Source organism: Mustelus asterias, chromosome 6, assembly GCF_964213995.1.
Source record: "Mustelus asterias chromosome 6, sMusAst1.hap1.1, whole genome shotgun sequence".
NCBI classification, from domain to species: Eukaryota; Metazoa; Chordata; class Chondrichthyes; order Carcharhiniformes; family Triakidae; genus Mustelus; species Mustelus asterias.
The window spans coordinates 108,008,655-108,029,969 of NC_135806.1; the positions used below are offsets into that span (position 1 = coordinate 108,008,655).

General features: G+C 45.1%; 1 protein-coding gene across 1 annotated transcript in view; it reads left to right on the plus strand.

The window, feature by feature from the left end:
* map1b (microtubule-associated protein 1B) overlaps nt 1-21,315 on the plus strand; it is a 120,619-nt gene that overhangs the window by 71,121 nt on the left and 28,183 nt on the right. The window contains exons 3-4 of the mRNA XM_078214888.1: nt 17,405-17,487; nt 20,438-20,578. Of these exons, the coding sequence (XP_078071014.1) occupies nt 17,405-17,487; nt 20,438-20,578 (224 nt within the window). The remainder of the gene's footprint in view (nt 1-17,404; nt 17,488-20,437; nt 20,579-21,315) is intronic.

Below are 21,315 nucleotides of genomic sequence, written 5' to 3' on the forward strand. Positions count from 1 at the left end.
AGGCCTTCCCGAAAAGAAGCAACTTGGGAGTCTCATTGGCTCTCCAGCTGGCAGTTAGGACCCTCATCGCCTCCACAAAATCCCACCCACTTTGTGCAGACTCAATGCATGGTGCCCTGTCTGACTCTGTGCACACTGGATATTTGATAGGTCTCAGTCTCTGCCTAATAGCACAAAGGCCATGGTTTTTTGAAGCACTGCACCACAGTTCCATTGGTGTATAAAGCAACTCGTCTAAGGAGACTAATAGTGCAGCATATTAGTGTGCTTTGCAATTTGCCTTAAATAAAACATGAGGACAAAGATCTGCACCAACAGTTTCTTCATGTCTCTGATTGGGAACTGCCATTCTGGAGGCTTTAGTTCTGACAAAATGCTTCTTCCAAGAGAGAGAGGACCCATTCACTGTTGTTGTTGTTGTTGTGTACTGCTTGATGCCACACCCAAAGCAGCATTGATACATGCCAGGAAACAAGTTACTTCAGTGAGTGAGTGAGCAGTGAAGATGAGGGTAAAAGTTATCGCCAAGTTCATGTAAATAGCATAATGGTTTCTGTCTATACCTATCCTTTACATGTTGTGGAGTTTTTTCTAAATGCATAAAATGTTTAACATTGAAAGGGTTGGGGTCCTTTGTAGCATTTGTGCATTAAACATTGTTCACTGTGTATTCTGTAACAGATGGGCTTCATCTTCACTGACCAGGTGCCAAGTATGGCCTTTAATTGCTTCTGAACATTAAATCTGTGCTCTTCAGAAATTCATCTATTGTTTTAGAATTCAACGGTACTAAAACTTTGACATAATTTGAAAAAAGAGGGAAGAAATTGCTGTTTAATATTAGGTATCAAAGACAGTGCAGACCAAACAGCATTATTAGAATCATAGAATTCCTACAATGCAGAGTAGGCCATTTGGCCCATCGCGCCTGCACCAACAACAATCCTACCTGGCCCTATCCCCGTTATCCCACGCATTTACCCAGCTGGTCCCCCAACACTAAGGGGCAATTGCGCATGGCCAATCAACCTAACGGGCAGCACGGTGGCACAGCGGTTAGCACTGCTGCCTCACAGCACCAGGGACCCACAGTTCGATTCCCGGCTTGGGTCACTGTCTGTGTGGAGTTTGCACATTCTCCCCGTGTCTGTGTGGGTTTGCTCCAGTTTCCTCCCACAATCCAAAGGTGTGTGGGTTAGGCTGATTGGTCATGGTAAATTGCCCCTTAGTGTCAGGGGGACTATCCAAATTTTAAATTCTGACACAAAGCAGTGAGATCCACTTGATCCATGGTGACTGATTACACAAAGGATTGTTGCTGTGGTAGCTGCCTCTGGGTCAAGGCTATTAGAACCTGTCACTGCATCATCTGAGAAATGCAATCAGACTGCAGACAAGAGAAAATAATACAGTTGCAGTTCTCACATCCCCCACACTGAAAGTGAGGGTAGACTGGGAATTATTCTTATTTTAATTCATTTTGACGAAATGGTAATGATCGTGACAGATTTCACCAGCAGAAGCACGTTAACAATTGGTGATTCGACAGCTAACCATTCCCACCTCAAGCAACAGTAACTTTCAACAGTGAGGCACTAACTACCCTGTCCTTTCTCCAGGTGCCCAGCAACTTGGTGACATTTCACCTGCTTTCCAATCATAGGTTACTGGCAGTACAGACACTCACTGTGGAGTGGGTGATTTCTGAAACGATTGGGCAACTGGCAACCAGGACTTCACATTTGACCATTAACACTCGAGTAAAAGCTGCTAATTCAGTCACATGTATTATCTTGCACACAGAGTGTTGTAGCCCACAGAACATCTGAACTATTGCACCACTGCTGGACAGAAACCGGCTTCAGAAAAATCCAGATGAAGAGGCCATTTGTCTCATCCACGTTTGAAAACAATATACTCTTGCATCACATCATTTAATTGTATTCTGAATGAATCAAATCTTTTCCCCTCTGTTTGCCATATCAACATGTTCCTCTGGCTGTTCAATGCACAGAGAATAAAGAGGTTCTTTTATTCATTCATGGGATGTGGGCTTCACTGGCTCGGCCAGCATTCATTGCCCCTCCCTAATTGCTCTTGAGAAATGTAATAAGTCTTCGGAGGCAGAATTCCCTTCACCAAAATCCCTATATTTACTCTGCCAACAGCAGTACACAGAGTGCTGTCCGTCAGCAATCTACCATCAGGAGTCCCAGAGGAACTGCCACTCCCGGTTAAACACAAGGAAAAGACTCCCTGATTGTCCCATCAATTGACTCCTTAATCGGGGAGTTCATATTTCAATAGGCTAGCCTCAATGGCCTGATTGAAGTCTTTTCAAGAAGGTGGTGCCTTCTTGAAGCATTGCTGTCCTTGTGGTGCAGGTACACCCACAGCGCAGTTAGGGAGGGAGTTCTAGGAGTTTGATCCAGCGACTGAGAAGGAACGGCGATATATTTCCAAGTCAGGATGATGAGTAGCTTGGAGGGAATTTTGCAGATGATGGTGTTCCCAGGTACCTGTTGTCCTTGTCCTTCTAGTTCACAGCATAGAAGTTTACACTCAGTTCACTGTGTCTTTGCTGCTTCTTCTAGTCATAGAGTTTTACAGCACAGAAAGAAGCCCTTTGGCCCATCCTGTCTATGCTGGCCATCAACCACCTATCTATTCTAATCCCATTTTCCAGCACTTGGTCCATCGTCTTGTATGCTATGGTATTTCAAGTGCTCATCTAAACTCCTTAAATGTTGTGAGGGTTCCTGCATCTATCACCCTTTCAGGCAGTGAGTTCTAGATTCCCACCACCCTCTGGGTGAAAAAGATTTTCCTGAAATTCACTCTAAATCGCCTGCCCCTTACCTTAAATCTATTCCGTCTGGTTATTGACCCCTCTACTAGGAAGAAAGTTTTTTTTCCTACCCACCTTATCTATGTCTTTCATAATTTTGTACACTTCAATCAGCTCCCCCCCTCAGCCTTCTCTGCTCTAAAGAAAACAACCACATCTAAACAGCTTCTTTTCAGAGCTGAAACACTCCAGCCCAGGCAACATCCTGGTGAATCTCCTCTGCACCCTTTCTAGCGCAATCACATCCTTCCTATGATGTGGTGACCAGAACTGCACACAGTATTCTAGCTGTGGCCTAACGAGTGTTTTATACAGCTCCTCATAACCTCTCTGCTCTTGTATCCTATACCTCGGCTAATAAAGGCAAGTATCCCAGAGCAATTGCGGAGCCACCTAAAGCCAAATTGCCTGCTCTATACTCTTCAGTTAATGTGTTCCTCTGCTTCAAATGGCCTTTCAGATTTCACTGTTTAGAAAAGAAACAGCGATTTCTGTTTCACTAACACTCTGTGGCAAAGTATTCAATGTTCCACATTTCTCTTCATGAAGAAGCTACTTGCACCATTGCAAACCTTCTGTCCTTCTATAGTGTTCCATCTCCATCACCTTTTTTCAAGTACAAAGACATTGATTGCTGTGTTAGTTTCAGGAAAGTAGCCATGATGCGGAGATGCCGGCATTGGATTGGGGTGGGCACAGTAAGAAGTCTCACAACACCAGGTTAAAGTCCAACAGGCTTGATTGGAATCACGAGCTTTCGGAGCGCTGCTCCTTCCTTCTTCCCTCACCTGATGAAGGAGCAGCGCTCTGAAAGCTCGTCACTCCAAATTGGACTTTAACCTGGTGTCGTGGGACTTTTTACTCAGAAAAGTAGCTACAGGCAGCAACTCTTTACAATTCCTGTGTGTTCCTGAAACTAGCAGCTTCTCATTTGGCAGTTTATTCATAGACCCACATAATCATTGCTGTGGTAGCCATCAGTTCACAAAGCATGAGATCATTAATACTATCGAGTTCAGCCAATGAATAAAAGCACACATGTTTCCAACCAGTGGCACTGTTTTTTTTTTAAATGCCTTTTGACATTTGACAAAATTATATCTTACTTCCGTGAGATTGAACACATCTGCCCACAAGCCATCAAAGCTGATTTTGAGTCCTTGCTAATAACAATCACATCTGCTCCTCGATATTTGATACCATGTTCCATGAGCAATAAACTCAATTCAAGTGAGCACCAACACCTTCAGGAGATATCAGTTGCTTTTAACCAAGTTATACTTGACAAAAGCCTCGCCAGCCGAATTATATCCATTCTAACAATATTATGAACACATTCAATGTTATTTTATCTTCTAAGTCTGCCTGTCCTGTGACCTGGTAAGATGATTATATTTCTGTTATTGAAAAATATTTTGCATTTTGTAATTGACTCTTTTATCAATAACGCTACATCCCCTCCTTTTTTTTATCCCCCGCTCTATTCCGGCCTGAAAAATAAACTCTAATCCAGGGATATTGAGTTGCCATTTCTGCTCCTCTTTCAGCCAAGCCTCTGTTATAGCGATGATATTGTGTTGCCATTTGTCTATCCGAGCCCTCAGCTCATCATCTTTATTTGCAATGCTCCTTGCATTTACATATATACCTTTCAACACTGCCGCATTCCTGTGCTGTACACTTTTTAACCTCTCCTGCGTCTCTCTTTCAAAGTCACTTACTAATTTTCCATCTCCCTCTCCCTGCTCTGAATTTGCCCTCAGATCCTTACCCCCCGCCAATCAGGTTTAAAACCCCGTCAACAGCACGAGCAAATCTCTTTGCGAGGATATTCATCTCTGTTCAGGTGTAGACTGTCTGGCTTGTACAGGTCCCACCTTCCCCAGAACCAGTCCCAATGCCTCAGAAATCTGATGTCCTCCCTTTCACAATCACAAGAAAATGACATTTAGGAATCCATTCCAGTTCCCCCATAGGGCAGACTGAACAGCAAAACTGATTATAACCATCCTCCCCATGCACCCACCCAACCCAAAAAAACAAACCCCCACATTTGGACCTCTGTCTTTCCAGCTACATGTTCAATCACTAAATTCTCCTATTTCTAGGCGCACTTGCACACAGGATTGGGAATAATCCTGAGATTACTGCCTTAGAGGTCCTGCTTTTCAACTTCCTTCCTGGTTCCCTGAAATCTGCTTCCAAGACCTCATCCCTTTCCTACCTAAAGTCATTGGTACCAACATGGAGCACAAACTCTGGTTGACCACCCTTTCCCAGAAGAATATCCTGCAGCCACTCCATTACATACTCAACCCTGGCACCACAGAGGCAGCATACCATCTTGGGGTCATGTCTACAGCCACAGAAACACCTGTCTGCTCCCCTCACTAATGAATCCCCGATCACAATTATTCTTTATTTCTTCTTTCCTCCCATCCTGTACAGCAGAGCTGCCTAAGGTGCTACAACCTTGGGTCTGACCGCACTCCTCTGAGAAAACAGTGCCCTCACCAGTATCCAAAATGGAAAGCCGATTGATGAGCAGGACCCCAGGGGTCTCCAGCATTATCTGCCTAGTTTTCTTGGACTGGCACTGTCTGCTGGTCACCCAATCTCTTTCTGCCTCCAGGCTCTTAAGCTGCAGTGTGGCCGCCTCTCTGAACATGTGGCCCACGGAGCTCTCTGCCTCGCAGATGCACTACTGTGATTCCAGCCACTGGGGCCCAAATATCACAGAATCCCTACAGTGCAGAAAGAGGCCATTTGGCCCATCGGACCTGCACTGACAACAATCCCACCCAAGCCCTATCCCCATAATCCCATATATTAACTTTACCAATCCCCTGACACTAAGAGGCAATTTAGCATGGCCAATCCACCTAACCTACACATCTTTGGACTGTGGGAGGAAACCGGAGCACCCGGAGGAAACCCACGCAGACACGGTGAGAATGTGCAGACTCCGCACAGTGACCCAAGGCCGGAATTGAACCTGGGTCCCTGACGCTGTGAGGCGGCAGTGCTGACCACTGTGCCACCTTGCCACCCCATTTGCAATGACTGGTTAGCGTATGTATGTCCAGGGACGTTATTGATTGGTAGAAGTGGAAAATGTGTAAGGATTTCTGAAGGTAAAATGCTAAAATTAAAGGGATTTGGTTCAGTAAAATAAAAGATGATGTTATTTGTTTGTTTTGTTTCGGAAGCTCTTGGTTGTTGCCATTCTCTGACCGGATTAAAAGCAGCCTCTGCAGCACTTGTGTTACTGAGCTGTTGTTTCTTTTGTGCTACTCTGTATTCTTGGGGAGTATGGGGGGGGAGCAAAGAAGAGGAAGATGGGCAAACAAAAACACTTGTGTTCATTTCTATGATGACCTGTTTGTTTTAGTAAGAGAAAAATTCAGTGAAGTTTTTTCTCTCCATTCTCACCACTGTCAAAATTGATTTGAAGGCAGCAGTCTGGCCAGAATAAATAACATTTCCGAAACCTCGTCACTGAAGCAATACTGCCTTGTTGTAATAAATATCAAACAACTGTTGAGACTGAAACTATTTAATAAAATAAAGATGACCAAATATCTGTCGGTGGCAAGGGGGATGGGAGAGACCCGTGGTGTCAGGGTAAAATTTGTGCCTTTGTTAATAGTTTGGGTGTGAATTCAAAACTGAATTTTCAGTAGTCATGTCAATTCAAAAAAAAAGTAATGACAAAACGTCACTGCCCCCTGCCCTCCACTTGAGAACGGCGCTGTTGGACAGGGAGCCTTGTAGAGTGCCGTCAGTTACTGTAGACGGGTACTGGTCCCTACACTATTAGGCCAGTTTTTGACAGGAGTCAATGATAGATACTTAAATGAGGCGTAGGAGTTAAAAAAAATTTTGTTCATTTGTGGGACATTGATGTTGCGGCTGGCCAGCATTTATTGCCCATCCCTAGTTGCCCTTGTTCAGAGGACAATTGTTGAGAGTCAACCACATTGCTGTGGCTCTGGAGTCACATGTAGGCCAGACCAGGTAAGGACAGCAGATTTACTTTCCTAAAAGACATTAGTGAACCAGATGGGTTTTTCCGACAATCGTCAATGGTTTCATGGTCATTAGTAGATTTCTAATTCCAGATATTTTATTGAATACAAATTCCACCATCTGCCGTGGCGGGATTCGAAGCCAGGTCCTCAAAACATTAGCTGAGTTTCTGATTTAATAGTCTAGCGATAATACCACTAGGCTATTGCCTCCTCAAAATGGGCCAAGATGTTTCCTTGATGAAAGGCCACTTTACATGGACATTGGCCTGAGTCACAACTTCCTTTTGAGGGGAGCTAGTGGATTGCTTCAAGTCTGGCTTTTTGCCTTTCAGTGTGCCTAACTTTGGTATAGGCCCAGCCCAACCCCTGTGGGTGAAGCAACACACAACCCTTCCCCTTAACAGGAAAGGAATGGAGGAGAGAGCAGGGAGAAGCATAAAAAACTCGAATCAGAGGAACAGAGTTTGGGGGAGGGAAAGTGGGGTGGAGGCAATATGAGGCTGGAGGAAATTGAAGAATTAGCTTGGCATAAGATTTTAAATTTAATGATGGAGATAGTGAGTAGAATATCCATGTATTCTGGGCGAGATTCTCTGGCCTTCCCTCAGTGTTTTCTCGGTGGCGAGAGGCAGTGCACTGTTTGCTGGAGATGGGATCCCCTGGTCCCCCCCGTTGTCAATGGGAATTCCCATTGAAGCCATCCCACGCCGCCAGGAAACCCACAGCAGGGGGTGCACTGCCGGCAGGACCAGAGAATCCCTCCGGCCTGAGAATTCCAGACAGAGTTTCTATCCATGATTCATGTTTTTGTTAGTGCAGAGATAACAAATATCACCCACAATACAGTTATGGAGGACAAGGGCCTTATTCACGAGTGAACAAATATTTCAGGGAAAAATATAAAGGGGGACGGTAATTGCTGCTCTGCCGTTGAGGTTAGTGCGAGTGGGATGATAGTGCGAGTGGGATGAGGAGGAGGTTGGTGAGGTTAACATCTCAGAAGTTGATGGCCAAAGCGTGGCGGGCGGATGGTGTATAGGTTGTCAGGCAGGAACATTAGACCCAGAGGACAATCCCATGGGATGCAGCTGAAGAAAGCTAATCACTTGCCCATTGGGGATTTGGTCCTGGACAGATGGTAGGAGAGAAGGTAGGCAGGCTGAGGGATAATCGAGTCAGAGTAGGGATTGTGTTGGCCTAATGCTGGAGTAGGATAAAATAAAAGAATGAAAGATGGCCTGGCTGGGGAGAAGGTGGGAACGAGAGCAAACTCGAAGACTGTTTTTGTCCATGGAATTGTCACACATCCAAGAATAAACACCTGCAAGAGAGTGGGAAAGAAAAGTAGCACTTGGTTCTTACACATAATGTACCAATGGACTAAAATAAAAGCAAACCACTGTGGATGCTGGAGATTTGAAATAAAAATAGAAAGTGCTGGAAATACTAAACAAATCTGGCATCATCTGTGAAGAGAAAAAGAGAGTTAATCTCCAGTGGAATATGACCCTTCTTTGAAACTTTGAAACAAGTGCCATGGACTCTTTATAGAATGCAGGCAAAATTATTAGGATGATGAATGCTTTGATCTGTGATTGCAAACACTGTAGGAAACATTAATTTCAACTCAATTTATTAAAATAAGATTAGGAAAGAACAAAAATGTTTCAAAATTCATTTTCTTTGAAACATCGCTTTAATAACAAATAATAATGAACAACAGAACATTGTTGGATCCACGGTATTTCAATGACAGAATTAAAATCTACCAAAGTTCTGGAAGAGTTAAGTAAGTCCGCCTCCGTGCTGGGAAAGCAATGTGATATCATCTACCGACTGCCTGCCCTTTGGTAGCCACCAGCTAGAAAAGAAGGGATTGATTGATTTGTGCTCATACCAAACATATGATCTTGCACGAGTCTGATTGAATTAACAGAACAATGTTTGTTCCAAGGTGATGAATGTGCACTTGTGGACCATGTCTGGGGTCAGACAAAGTCCTGGTCACAATGTGAGCAGCAATGTGACCATTCATCCAGCAGGACAATGGGTCAAGGCCTATTGTTTTTGAACCCACACATTTGTATAGATACACTGGCTGGAGGAAAGAGTGAGTGTATTAAGTCTGGATGCCTTCTACTGCAGCACCACAGGGACTCATTACTGATATGAGTCATCAAATGGGGAGGCTGTTGCTAACCTAATGGCACAGCCAAGCTTGTCAGAGTCCTTTAGGCAATTTAATGTAGCAATCTCTGTTTATTTAATAAAATGAAAAGTTAAAGGTGGGTCTGCTTTAGTAGATTGCATATACAGCTTATTTTATTTATTAGTGTCACAAGTAGACTTACATTAACTCTGCAATGAAATTACAGTGAAAATCCCCTAGTCGCCACACTCCTGTTTGGGTACACTGAGGGAGAATTTAGCATGGTCAATGCACCTAACCAGCACGTCTTTCAGACTGTGGGAGGAAACTCACGCAGACACAAGGGGAATGTGCAGACTCCGCATAGACAGTGACCCAAGCCGGGAATCAAACCTGGGTCCCTGGCGCTGTGAGGCAGCAGTGCTAACCACTGTGTCACGTGCACAGGGATTATCCTACCATCTCAATGTTAAAATGCTTATTGGAAGATAATGTAGCAATCACCAAATGTTTGTTAGCACTTGCAGAAGGCACCAGAATTCAAATTATGCCTAATAATACTCATATTTAAGGTCAACCATAGGAGGAAAGAAAACAGAATTGCAAACGGAATGAATGCAGCTCATCAACATTACTTTTCAAGTTAGTAACAACTGACAACCAGTATATTTATAACATTGTTGGGGTGAGGAATGAAGAGTAGAGTATTTGATGTTTGATCTTTTCAAGATAATCCATATATTTGAAGTATTCAGTTAGTTTAAAGTTAGCTGTTTAAAGTTAACGTAACTGATAATATCCAAGAATGAATCCCAGCAGAGATTTCCAATCACTCAATCAAAATCTCATTCATTATTGTGAGAGGTTCCCAATCCACTGTTCCTTCTGCAATGTTATGATCCGATTGTAAAATGTTCATAGGATCCATACAGTGCAGAGGTAGGCCATTCAGCCCATTGAGCCTGCACTGACAACAATCCCACTCAGGCCCTATTCCTGTAAACTCGCGTATTTACTCTGTTAGTTCCCCTTGACACTAATGCTGGAATTTTACAGCTTCGCCCACCTGAGGCCCGTAAGATCCTGCCAACGTAGAATGCCGTTCTGCCAGCCTCACCCGCCCCGCAATCGGGCCGGGCATGCCGGCAAAATTCCAGCCTAAGGGTCAATTTTACATTGTCAATCAACATAACCCGCACATCACTGGAGTTAGAAGATGATCAAAGTGATTTAAATGCTCAGTGTACAGCAGAGGTAAATGAGTTTCTGTTCCATTGAACCTACAGGTCATATATGATAAGTGGAAGGTTAATTGCATGCATAAAATATAATATTTTATAAATACATTAAAGTATGACTATGCTCGACCCCGAGAGGGTGAGAGTGGGGAATTACTAATGGGGAAACAAGAAAGGGCAAAGACGCTGGACAAATATTTTGTGTTAGACTTCAAAGTAGAAGCCCCCCAAAAAATCCCAAGAATAATCCAACAGCAGGGAGCAAAACGAGGGAGGAATTTAAAACAGTGATAATCACCCAAGGAAATAGATCAGGAAAGCGAGTGGGGCTAAAGTCTGATAAGTCCCCTTGACCTGATTGCCTGCATCCTTGGGTCATAAAGGGAATGACGATTGAGATGGTGGGCGCATTGGTCCCTAGATTCTGGAATGGTCAATCGGATTGGCCAAGGATGGAACTTTCTCCCCAGTGGGAAATCCCCAGCCTCCGCCCCAGTAGTATTCTGCCCATTGCGTGTCATTGTCTGAACCTCCAAGGATTCTGCTGTCGAATAAGCAGTGGTTGAAAAACAAATGTACAAACCAGAATGGAACATTTGAAGGAAATACAAGTGTGATAGGAATAAAGGAAAGAATTGATTGAAAAATGAATAGGGATAATTTTATGAGGCTCCTTGGAACCCTGTTGGCCGTGAATGCAGCTCAAGAGATGTGACTGTAAAGATAATTTCTGCAAGCTTGCAGTCCCAGCACAGAGATCACTTAATGGGAGCACAAGCCAAAGATAGAAACAGTACAATGTCGGACAGATTATACAAATCTGATTTGGAGCCTTATATATATATATATATATATATCATAGAATCATAGAATCCCTACAGTGCAGAAGGAGGCCATTCGGCCCATTGAGTCTGCACCGACCACAATCCCACCCAGGCCCTACCCCCACATATTTACCCGCTAATCCCTCTAACCTACGCATCCCAGGACTCTAAGGGGCAATTTTTAACCTGGCCAATCAACCTAACCCACACATTTTTGGACTGTGGGAGGAAACCGGAGCACCCGGAGGAAACAATATATATATATTAGAAACAAAGGCTTGGAGATTAGTAGGTTCGGCTTGGGGTTTCCAAGGACCACTGACTTCTGAACTCAAATTTTTGTTCAATGCTTGTGCTTCATAAAAAAAATCATATTTGGAATGCAGGTTCATAAAATCTACTCTTATAGACCAAATTCTCCAACCTACATTCACCACTACAGAACCTGTTTATTAGATGTGGAACATCACCAAAATTACCCCTCTTGTTTTACCTTTGCTGTGTGTGACTACATGTCAGCTGGTGTCAAGAGAGGCAGCAGCAGCATAGAATCCCTACAGTGCAAAAGAAGGCCATCGAGCCCATCGAGTCTGCATCAACTCTCCGGCAGAGCATCATCCCATGTATTTATCCCGCTAATCCCCCTGACCTACACATCTTTGGACACTAAGGGTCAATTTAGCATGGCCAATCCACCTAACCTGCACATCTTTGGACTGTGGGAGGAAGCCGGGGCACCCGGAGGAAACCCATGCAGATATGGGGAGAAAGTGCATACTCCACATAAACAGTGGCCCAGGGTTGGAATTGAACCCGGGTTCCTGGCACAGTGAGGCAGCAGTGCTAACCACTGTGCCAGCGTGCCACAGTTTGTGAACATGGTTTCATTGGTGCTGAATCGCTCTTTCTTTCCTCGTTATTGACGTTTCATGTTGGGAAGCAAATTCTTTAAAGTTAGCTTGTTCTTGTATTCTTAATTTCAGGGCTCATATATTGTATAAACCTAAATTCACATTTCATCCAATTTTGAGAAACTTTCAACAGCATCAAAAGTAATTTGAGGTGAGATTTGTGACACCACAACCACAAGCCTGTTTGGAAATCTAGGAGAGGAATGTTTGGTATTCAGATAAACACTCTTGTGATGCTCAGTTTACTTGCCTCTAAGATATGCAAGTGGGTGGTGGCAGCAGCCTGCTGGTCGTGTTTCCATTATACAGCCTGGCAATTTTCAGAGAAGAATGTAACCTGGAGGCAGGCCTGTGGAGATGGGAGTGAGCTGACAGCTCCCTTTATATTGTTGAGAAATGCAGGGCAGCAGCCAGGCAAGAAGCTACAAAAGGTCGTGAATGTAGCCCAATCCATCACGCAAACCAGCCTCCCATCCATTGACTCTGTCTACAGTTCCCGCTGCCTCAGCAAAATAGCCAGCATAATTAAGGACCCCACGCACCCCAGACATTCTCTCTTCCACCACCTTCCGTCGGGAAAAAGATACAAAAGTCTGAGGTCATGTACCAACCGACTCAAGAACAGCTTCTTCCCTGCTGCCGTCAGACTTTTGAATGGACCTACCTCGCATTAAGTTGATCTTTCCCTACCCCTAGCTATGATTGTAACACTACTTTCTGCACTCTCCCCTTTCCTTTTCTATGAACGGTATGCTTTGTCTGTATAGCGCGCAAGAAACAATACTTTTCACTGTATACTAATACATGTGACAATAAATCAAATCAAATAAAGAATTCAAAGGCTGTGAAGACTGCAGCAATCTGCACTCCTGCAATGACTTATGAAGGACCAACTTGCCGGGATGCCTTGAGGACTATATCCACATGGGTTGAAGAGCTCAAAGGAGCAACGCACTGTGAAGTTATCCTGCATCACTCCTGCCAATTATCTTTAAATTGAGGCAGCAGTGTTATGGGTTATCCTGTTTCATGGGTTTGTGTTCCAATTCAATCGCGCGTGCAGTTTTTAAATCTATTCCTCTATCCTTCCGTAGTTTGAATACAGACCTATTCAAGAGCACATAACATGCCGATTTCTGTATTATTTTCAGAGTGCCAGATATTTTACAGCCACTGCTCAAGATTTACAAGTTCAATCAGTTCCTCGGGGTAATTACAATAGGCTGGCATTAGAAAAATGAGATTGAGAAATCCACTGGTTTTGTGAGATTAACCTCAAAGTGCCAGGGACCCGGGTTCGATTCCCAGCTGGGGTCATTGTCTGTGCGGCGTCTGCACGTTCGCCCTGTGTCTGCGTGGGTTTCCTTTAGGTGCTCCGGATTCCTCCCACAGTCCAAAAGAAGTACTGGTTAGGTTAATTGGCCACACTAAATTCTCCCTCAGTGCTATCCGAACAGGCGTCGGAGTGTGGCAACTGGGGGATTTTCACGGTAACTTCATTGCAGTGGTAATGTAAGCCTACCTGTGACGCCAATAAATAAACTAAAAACTTAAACAATTTCAGTACCTCCTGCCACCCCCCAGAAATCATCTCCGTGCTGGGACATAACTGCAGGAGTCTCTCAGGGTAGTGTCCCCTGTTCTACCATCTTCAGCTGCTTCATCAATGATCTTCCCTCTATCATGGGGTCAGAAGTGGGGATGTACACTGAGTGCACAGAAGTGGCAGGTGGATGAGTTTGCAATGGCGGTTGAGGTGACAGGTGGGTGAAGCATGTAGGGTGGCAGTTGGGTGAGGTGGGGTCAACTGGAAGGTAGTTGGGTGGGGTTTGGGGAGGCTGTAGTGGTCAGATGGTCAGTTTGAGTGACAGTTTTGTAGTTGTCCTGGTGTCAGACCAGGTTTTAATCTGTCTAACATTTCCGAGTTAATTATCCAGGTGAGCGCATGGGAACTGTCCAAAGCCTCTGTTTCTGACTTCAAGTTGGAGACATTCGCAGAGGGTTCTGGGGAGCAGGGGTACTGCCTATCAGAAGTTGAACCTTCCTGGGCACATCCCATGTAGGCCAGAGGATCAGAGCTTCTACAGGGTACTGACATGCACATGTACAGTTTCCAATGATCTGGAGACCAAGGGAACTGGGCCCCAGTTAAAGAATCTTCAAACAAAGCAATTGAACATAAGAACTAGGAGCAGGAGTAGGCCATCTGGCCCCTCGAGCCTGCTCCGCCATTCAATAAGATCATGGCTGATCTTTTTGTGGATTCAGCTCCACTTACCCACCCGCTCACCATAACCCTTAATTCCTGTACTGTTCAAAAATTTATCTATCCTTGCCTTAAAAACATTCAATGAGGTAGCCTCAACTGCTTCACTGGGCACGGAATTCCACAGATTCACAATCGTTTGTGTGAAGAAGTTCCTCCTCAACTCAGTCCTAAATCTGCTCCCCCTTATTTTGAGGCCATGCCCCCTAGTTCTAGTTTCACCCGCCAGTGAAAACAACTTCCCTGCTTCTATCTTATCTATTCCCTTCATAATCTTATGTTTCTATAAGATCTCCCCTCATTCTTCTGAATTCCAATGAATATAGCTCCAGTCTCCTCAGTTTCTCCTCACAAGCCAACCCTCTCAACTCCAGAATCAACCTAGTGTATCTCCTCTTCACCCCCTCCAGTGCCAATATATCCTTTCTCAAGTAAGGAGACCAAAACTGTACACAGTACTCCAGGTGTGGCCTCACCTTATACAGCTGCAACATAACCTTGCTGTTTTTAAACTCCATCCCTCTAGCAATGAAGGACAAAATTCCATTTGCCTTCTTAATTACCTGCTGCACCTGCAAACCACCTCCTTGAGATTCCTGCACAAGGACACCCAGGTCCCTCTGCACAGCAGCAAGCTGCAATTTTTTACCATTTAAATGATAGTCCATTTTGCTGTTATTCCTACCAAAATGGATGACCTCACATTTACCAACATTGTACTCCATCTGCCAGACCCTCGCCCACTCACTTAGATTATCTATATCCCTTTGCAGACTTTCAGCGTTCTCTGCACACTTTGCTCTGCCACCCATCTTCGTGTCATCTGCGAATTTTGACACACTACACTTGGTCCCCAACTCCAAATCATCTATGTAAATCGTAAACAATTGCGGTCCCAACACTGATCCCTGAGGCACACCACTAGTCTGAAAGTCTGCACAGATAGTGTTTCTGTTATCCTGATATATCTTACTGTAAGGACACATCAAACTTGCCTAAAGCAGAGAGCTGTGCTGTAGCTTGGCAAGAGATAATGATTTAGTTGAATTTGGTAAGAATGTGTGGTTTTTAGGGATTTGGTTTTCAGGATTAGCAGGAGCCAAGTGATTGGCCTATTCCATAAGTCCCAATAATGTGCTCAATTGGCTGATCAATCAACAAAGGTGCCTGGGACAAAACCAGAACACAAAGGTCAGAAAAATATCATTAAAAAATGCCAGGCAATAACCATTTCCAGCAAGAGACAATATAACCATCGCTTTTTGACACCCAGTGCCATTACCATCACTGAATCCCCCACTATCAACATCCTGGGGGTTACCATTGACCATAAACTGAACTCGACCAGCTATATAATAGTGTGGCTACCAAAGCAGGTCAGAGGCGAGAAGTCCTGCAGTGTGGAACTCACCTCCTGACTCCCCAAAGCCTGTCCATCATCTACAAGACAGACTACAGGAGTGTAATGGAACATTCTCCTGGATGAATGCGGCTCCGGCAACACTCAAAAAGCTCAACACCATCCAGGTCAAAGCAGCCTGCTTGATTGTTACCTCTTCCACAAACATCCCCTCTCTCTCCACCACCGCCACACCTTGGAAATCATGGAACCCCCTCCCTAACAGCGCTGTGGATGTACCTACACCACGGGGACTGCAGCAGTTCAATAAAGCAGCTTACCACCACCTTCCCAAGGGCAACTAGGAATGGGCAATAAATGCTGGCCTTGCCAGCAACACACCTATCCCAGAAATGAATTTAAAAAGAGGAAGAGATGGATCGATGGGAGAGAGGAATAGTACATGATGACTTGAATGGTCTAATTAAATAAATATTTCCATAATTGTGTGATCTTTTGGCCTGTTTCTCTGCTTTAAGTTTCTGTAGTTCCATTATTCCAGGTACAAAGCTTCACATGACAGGAGTGCATACTGAGAGTTCAGGCTAACAAATCCCGCTCATCATTATTAATTTTAATGATTCCAAAATTTATAATAATTTGGAAGGTCAACAAAGAGTTGCTCCAAATGAGGCACACAAGGATCCGAATGTCCTGATTTTTTTATTTTATTCATTCATGGGATGTGTGCATCGCTGGCTAGCCCAACGTTTATTGCCCACCTCTAATAGTCTTCGAGAAGGTGGTAGTGAGTCACCTTCTTAAACTGCTGCTGTCCATGTGGTGTAGGTGCACCCACACTGCTGTTAGACAGTGAGTTCAGGATTTTGACCCAGCGACTGCGAAGGAACGGCAATAATTCCAAGTCAGGATGGTATGTGACTTGGAGAGGAACTTGCTGGTGGCGACATTTCCATTCGTCTGCCAACTTAGTTCTACTACGTGGTTGAGGTCGCAGGTTTGGAAGGTGCTGTTGAAGGTGCCTTGATGTGTAACTGCATCCTGTAGATGGTACACACTGCTGCCACTGTGTGTAGGTGGTGGAGGGAGTGAATGTCTGTGGGTGGGCTGCCAAACAAGCAGGCTATTTTGTCCTGGATGGTGCTGAGTTTGCTGTATGTTGCTGGAGCTGCACTCATCCAAGCAAGTGGAGAGCATTTCCTCATACTCCTGACTTGTCCCTTGTAGACTGTAGGGAGACTTTGGGAGTAAGGAAATAAGTTATTCTCTGTAGAATTCCCAGCCTCTGACCAGCTCTTGTAGCCACAGCTTTTATGTGGCTGGTCCAGTTCAGTTTCTGATCAGTAGTAAGCCCAGGATGTTGAATGCCGATTTAAAAACCGTTTGCAATTTTGAAAATAAATGCAAGATATTCGAAAGCAAATTAGTAACTGGTCGATCCAAAGATATATTTGCCTTTGATATTATTCTTGTTGTCTTTGAAACTGTGCTCCTATTCAGCTAGAAATTACAACAAAAAATGCCAGAAGCACTCAGCAGGTCAAGCAGTATCCGTGGAGAGAGAAACAGAGTTAACAGTTCAGGTCCAATACATCGAGCTGCTGAGTGTTTCCAATAGTTCCTGTCTTTGTTATGGATTTCCAGCATCCGCAGTCTCTTGCTTTTGTCTAAGTGGTGGACAGTGCTTGTCTTGGGAAATCTTATTTAGGGGATTCATTTTTCAGTTCACAATGAATTCTTCTGTTTTTTATTGAAACTTTTTTTTTGTGTCCGTTAGGTCAGAAAATCCTTCACCACAGAAGTGATGTTTTGGAAACCGTTGTCCTGATCAACCCTTCCGATGAGGCAGTGAGCACTGAGGTAAGAGAACAGCTTGAGGTAGGCAGCTGGTAAGGAGCACTAGAGAATGCGGTCGCGAGGTTTGTCAAATTATAACATTGATTATTCTGTTAGAACCTGCTACTTGTGAGTTTTGTAGGTTGAAAACAGTGGGGGCGATTCTCCGACCTTGCCACACCTGCACAGATCGGGCCATTCCCAGAGAATAGCTTGTGGGCCTAAAAATCGCTTTCATGTCTGGCGCCAAATAGTTTCTCATTCTCCCATCCCTTTCTAATGACGCAAACTGGATCGTGTCCAGAAAGAGCATGAGGCTGATTAGCATATTTAATGTAGCATTTAGATCTGCAAAACCCGTTCGAACCCCAGTGCACGGAATGCTCCGGCCTTTGGACGCGGTGCGAGGACGGCGAGAATCCCGACTGGTCATCTGGAGCGATGGCCATGCCGGGGGGCTCGCAGAGCACTGAAGCCCCCGTGTGGTCAGGGGCATGGCCAGGTGGAGTCCATTAGGCAGTTCCCACCACACATCCTGGCAGTGTCCATAAGGCACCTCGGCACTGCCCACCAGGCACCTTTGCAGTGCCATTTGGGCACCAACAGTGTGCCAAGGCATGCCAAGCGGGTGGAGCCTGAGTGGGAGCCATGACGGGAGGTAGGGGTTGCTCTGACGGGGAGGGGCTCGTGCAGGAGTGGATCATGATATCGGTGATGAATTGGGGGGGGGGGGCATGAAGTTGGTGCTGATGGGGGGGGGGGGCGCGGGGAGGGCATGAAGGTGGTGCTGATGGGGGAGGGGGGTGGCATGTTGGGGGTCAGGCAGGGAGCCTCGTTGACCAGATGCTAGTGACCTGTGTTGGGGAGGGGGGATCCCGATGTCCGTGGGGGGAGGGAGGTGGACTCCCAGTGCTCTGTGAGATTGGGGTACCCTTGGGAAATGACACCTAAGCACTCTAAAGCCGGGTTCACCAATGTGTTTAGGCCAGGGCTCCCCTCCCACATCCTCCCCAGTACCGGCGCAGAACTCCCAACTCTCCAAAGAGGTGACCTTGAGTGTGGGAGGATTACCATGCGGAGCATGCCTGAGAGACCGGCACGGATCACTCCATTATTCTCACCATTATGACGCTAGTTTTTTTGGGGAAAATTCTGCCCAGTATACAATATTGTGCAGATCTTGCCATGGTGGTAAAGGAATAGACTTGATATTTCTGGGTTCAAATCGCTTTATGAAATTTGTACCATGAGACTAAAAATCATCAGTTTAACTCTCACTATGGCAGTTTGAGAATTTGAATTCAGTTTTTCAGCCATAAACGCTGGCCTGGCTAGTGATGCGCACATCCCATAAACAAGTTTTGAAAATTACAGGATTTCTGGCAGGCCTGCCAATACACTAAGTATTTGGTTGTATATCCACATCAGCTTCCCTCAGTATCTTGCCCCATTGTAGTGCTCATCTGAGTCCTCTGCAGCAGAACACATATGCAGCCTCACCCTACAGCGAGCTGACATCTGTGCCCCTTGTCCTGGCTGCAAGTCACTCATGCCCTACATCTCACCACATGCAGACCCCGCTCCTAACAACAATGCAAAGTGTCTGTACCTGAGCCGGCAGCTACAGATTTACTGACTATTTCTCCATCATCTTGTTGCTCTTCCACCGCTTCCAGATGGCAGTTGCTTAGTATCAAAGAAGGACATGATAGGGTTGTGGTAGGGATGGGGAGGAATGTCTGATTACGTTGCCTGCAGCTTGTAAATTAGAAGACAATGGCCTCAGCAGTGTCCCCTCCAATAATGGTCCCCTCCTGTCCTCCAGCGGTTAGAAGCTACTGCCTCCAGTTCTGTGCCACCTTGTCCTGCAAGAGAGAGGAAAATGCATCACTGAATGTACTGCAATGCACTGGGTTCTGATTGAACAGCTGAAATTTTGTGCATGTGCGTATGAGGCTTGTGGCAGTGCTTTACCTGTGAGGAAGAGGTCCATCTATGACTGTTAGGTATGATTGATATGGATTGCTGACAGATGAGTGAAGGGGCTGTTGTGCATTAAGCACCGTTAGGCTAGTGGTACAGTTGGTGAGATGTGGCATTTGAAGATATGTTCACTGAGCTTGGCCAATCTTGTGATGTCATTGAACTTTGTAACTGCACTGCATTCAGGTCCTTGGGCTCAAACATCATGGCCACCTGGTCCCTCTACCTGCGAAGAGATTGTCTGGTGGGCCTCTTGGCCCATACAGATATAGCACATCTCTCCTTCTCTGCATCTGTTCAACCAAAGCCTCTGGTTCAACATTGGGAAACCTTGGCGCCCATCCCTTCTCATGTTGTGCCACTATTTTTCATGTCAGAATGAGCTTCACCATGACTTCCAGCATCTGCTGCAGCCACAACGTTCAATGTGGGGACTGCAAATCTGTCAAATTTGCCCGTGCTCCCCTCACCGACCTTCATACACTGGAAGAAGGCATTAGGTAAATCCTAAAGGGAGGTCAACATAGTCATACAGCGCAGAAAAGGCCCTTCGGCCCATTGAGTCTGCACCGACAATATCTACCACTTAAGGCGCACCAATCCCATTTTCCTGCACTTGTCCCATATCCTTGAATATTATGATATTTCAAGTGCTCATCCAAATATTTTTTAAAGGTTTTAAGGTTTCTGGCCTTGACTAGCTCCCCGGGCAGTGCATTCCAGATTCCCACCATCCTCTGAATCAAAATGTTTTTTCTCAGATCCCCTCTGAATCTCCTGCCCCTTACCCTAAAACTGTGCCCCCTCGTGATTGACCCCTCAAACAAGGGGAACAGCTGCTCCCTACTCACCCTGTCCACACCACTCATAATCTTATACACCTCAATCATATCCCCCAGGCATGAGAAGCTTCATCTGGGAGTGCAAGTTTGCTAAACATACCCTTGTAGCTATTTACTCCAAATTTCTAAGCCACAAATTCTTTTCCTAGGTACGCCTCCTGATCACTGACGCTGCTCGACACAAGTTGTTGGTGCTAACTGGACAGTGCTGTGAAAATACAGGGGAACTGATTCTGCAATCCGGTTCATTCTCGTTTCAGAACTTTATTGAAATATTTACAGACCAGGAGGTAAGTCAGCAGACACTTTTAACGTTCTGATATTGCCAGTGCTGGTCTGCAGTCAAACATTGCTTTGACCAAATTTGCTTTGGAACTTTGGAGAGCTGCGCCGGAATTCTACCGCCCCCGCCTGCCACGGAATCGGAGCGGGCGAGCGGCGGACAACGGAAATGTCTGTTGACCTCGGGCATGAATTTCCCATCTCGCTTGAGCAAGGCTGTAAAATCCCACCCATGGTATCAAACCATTCGGAGGTGAAGAAACTCGAATAGCCCATTACAAGTAGAAATGGATTATCGAATACACTGGTACACCATCTGTAATTGTTTTGAGCTGGTGTTTAAGTCAAAAATGATGCTAGTTAAGCTTACAATGTGCTCTCACTTTAGACTGTGGTAAACGGGCAGCTTTATATACATTTAAGAATTTCTTGCTTGCAAGGCAGAAATTTCAAATTGTAAATAAATAATCCCATGGTACTTTTCCTTTAAAGTCATTATAAACATCAAGTGTAAAATTGGTACTAAGATGTTGTTTTGTATTTCATAGAATCATAGAATGTCTACAGTGCAGAAGGAGGCCATTTGGCCCATCAAGTCTGCACCTACTCTCCAACAGAGCATCTTAACCAGGCCCACCCCCTGCCCTCTGTCTGTAACCCCACACATTTATCCCGCTAATCTCACTAATGTGAACATCTTTGGACATTAAAGGACAACCTAGCATGGCCAATCTACCTATCCTGC